The sequence below is a fragment of the Lolium perenne genome, chromosome 2, assembly GCF_019359855.2.
Source record: "Lolium perenne isolate Kyuss_39 chromosome 2, Kyuss_2.0, whole genome shotgun sequence".
Classification (NCBI taxonomy): Eukaryota; Viridiplantae; Streptophyta; class Magnoliopsida; order Poales; family Poaceae; genus Lolium; species Lolium perenne.
In genome coordinates this window covers 107,205,329-107,207,940 of record NC_067245.2, presented here as the reverse complement: position 1 = coordinate 107,207,940, position 2,612 = coordinate 107,205,329, and the positions used below count along the sequence as shown (strand labels likewise).

General features: G+C 56.2%; 1 protein-coding gene across 1 annotated transcript; it reads left to right on the top strand.

Moving 5' to 3' along the window:
• The first annotated feature begins 526 nt into the window (after nucleotides 1–526).
• LOC127328855 (cyclin-P2-1-like) lies at nucleotides 527–1,778 on the top strand. Its single transcript, XM_051355426.2, has one exon. It carries the CDS (start codon nucleotides 615–617, stop codon nucleotides 1,233–1,235), a length of 621 nt encoding a protein of 206 aa, XP_051211386.1. The 5' UTR covers nucleotides 527–614; the 3' UTR covers nucleotides 1,236–1,778.
• Nucleotides 1,779–2,612: the final 834 nt, after the last annotated feature.

Genomic DNA, 2,612 nt, shown 5'->3' with positions numbered 1-2,612 from the left:
AAAAAAAAGAAAAAAAACAGAAAAAAAACAGAAAAAAAAACAGAAAAAAAAACCAGAAAAGAAAAAGAAAAAGGTTAAACAGACACAAATGGGCCTGGCCCATACCCGACCAGGGGGTGGTCGGTGGCCGGTAGCCACCGACCTGGTCGGTGTATAGGTTTCGCCCATACGGATCGAGACCTCAATCATGTCCGCGGGCTGCTGCATCCGAACCGAAATGCGGTCATGCGGTTCATTTTGCGGGTGGCCGTTGAAGATAGCCTAAACACCTCTCATTGTAAGCGTCGCCATATAAGTTGCTAGCATGGTCTGAAGAGTAAAAAGGCAGACAAGAATGGCAGAGATCAGCCTAGCTCAACCTGGTGCACTTCGCGGTGACGTCCATGGGATGGAAAAAATTCTGGTTGTTCCGTAATTAGGAAACAGGTAACCGTGTAGCACTAGGACTAATCTAATATGGAAATAACACAATCGAATACGTTTGGTAGCGTAGTCTCCACGCCGCCTTACCGGCCCTGAAGTACTCGTACACGTATTTGTTCCGATCCCTCTCACCCGCGAAATCCTAGGGTTTCTCGATCGCGATCTGCCGAACCGATCCTCGAAACCCAGCAATGGCGCTCGCGGCAGACTCCGCCGTCCTGGACCGCGACGAGAAGGGCAACCCTCGGGCGCTCCGCCTCTTCGCCTGGCTCGTGGAGGCCGAGTCTGTCTACTGCGCCGCCTCCGCCTCCCGGCCCGCCGAGAACGACCTCGTCAGGAGCTTCCGCGGCGGCGCGACCCCGGAAGTCCGGATCGTCGACTTCCTCGAGCTCATCCAGCGCTACCTCCACTGCGAGGGAAGCATCTACGTCCTCGCGGCGGCGCACCTTACTCGCTTCATCCGCAGCCGCGCCGCCCGCGATGCGGGGATCCTGATCGAGCCGTCCACGGCGCACCGCCTCGTGTCCGTGGCGCTCCTCGTCGCCGCCAAGTTCGCGAGCGCTCCCTATCTCCCAAACAGCCAGAAGGTGCTCCCGGTGTGCTCGCGGCAGTCCATCCGGCCGGCCGAGTTCGCCTCGCTCGAGCGGTCCTTCCTTCGCGCTATCGACTACCGCCTATTCGTCAGTGACGAGGAGTTCCTCAAATTCTGCGGCCGCCTCGAGGACGCGCCGCGGCGCACCAAGAAGAGGAAGGCGGCGCCGGTGGAGGAGCCCCGCCGCGTCCGCGCTGCGCCCGGCGTGGCAGCGTCTTGATCGATCAGGTGGTTTCGTTACTCTTTCGATTTTCCGCGTTCGATTTCTTGTCCTACTCGAATCTCTAGTTCTTTCTTTATTTCTTTTTCTTTTAGAATATTCTGCTTCTGTCTTCGGTTTACTGCTTATTTACAGGTTGAAGATGGAGGGAGGCTCTACTACACTCTACAGTAGCTGATGGAGTCTAGTCGATCGATGATCCAGTTACCTGAGGACCTGAGGACTGACGAGATGAAGTCCATGTGCTGGTTGAGTCACCTAGTTGTATCTGAGTCAGTTAATGTTGAGACGTTGAGTCAGCTCGTTGTGTCGAGTTAGTCGAGTCAATGTTGACTCGTTGAGTCACCTAGTTGTGTCTGGGTCAGTCGAGTCAATGTTGAGTCGTTGAGTCACTAGTTGTGTGAGTCACTCGAGTCAATGTTGAGTCGTTGAGTCACTAGTTGTGTCTGAGTCACTCGAGTCAATGTTGAATCGTTGAGTCACCTAGTTGTGTTGAGTTAGTCGAGTCCAAACACTTGTTTTGTCCTAATTGTTTGGAAAATAATAGTCCAAGACTTTCTGTGTACTCATTGTGAAGCATTCAGAGTTGGATAAATAACCTATACCTTCATGAGGTGTGTGTAATGCTTGTGCAGGATTTGAAGTTAAATAAAGACTCTAATTTTCCCTATGTGTATGACCACTCTTGTTCCCGCATACGCCGCCCGCCAATTTTTGCCTAAATGACGGTTGTGGCCTACCACAAAATTTATGTGGCATTCGTGGACATGTCCCCGCAGGGCACCGGTTTCTAGCGGCAGCCTGCCAAAGTCTTCGTTTCCGCTCAAATAAAAAAAATCTATTGCCCCTCCGCTCTTCTCTGCCTCCTCCACGGCAATGCCACTCTCCTCGTTGCATCCTCCGCGCGACTTCCTCGCTGCATCCTCCATGCCGCCTCCTCGCTGCCCACAAGCACGGCTCTCATCTCTGCCTCCTCCCGCCGCCACGCGCCGCTGGATCGCAACTTCCGCGCCACGCGCCTCAAGATCCGCACCTCACCACACTCCCTTCGCCAAACGCCGCCGTCCGGATCGAGAAGCCGATTCAGTTGCCGGCGAGAGCAACGACCGTCCAGCCGAGGGGGCGCCGTGACGACCGGTGAGGGGCAGCAGCAGGCGGGGGTGCTCGCGATGACTGACGAGGGGAAGCAGCGGGTGGAGGCGGGGTCCTGGCGACGAGCTTCTGCAGGCGGAGGAGCCGGCGACATGGCGGCACGGACCGAGCAGGGCGGCCGCTGCGACCCGACGATGGCGAACCTCGGGATGGGAGGGAGAGGACGTCGAGAAGGAACCGGATCCGGCCGCGGAGGCGATGGCGCTGGACGGAGGCGGTAGATCA

Excerpts from the sequence above, each read along its gene's own strand:
- LOC127328855 (XM_051355426.2), top strand. The coding sequence starts at position 615 with ATGGCGCTCGCGGCAGACTCCGCCGTCCTGGACCGCGACGAGAAGGGC.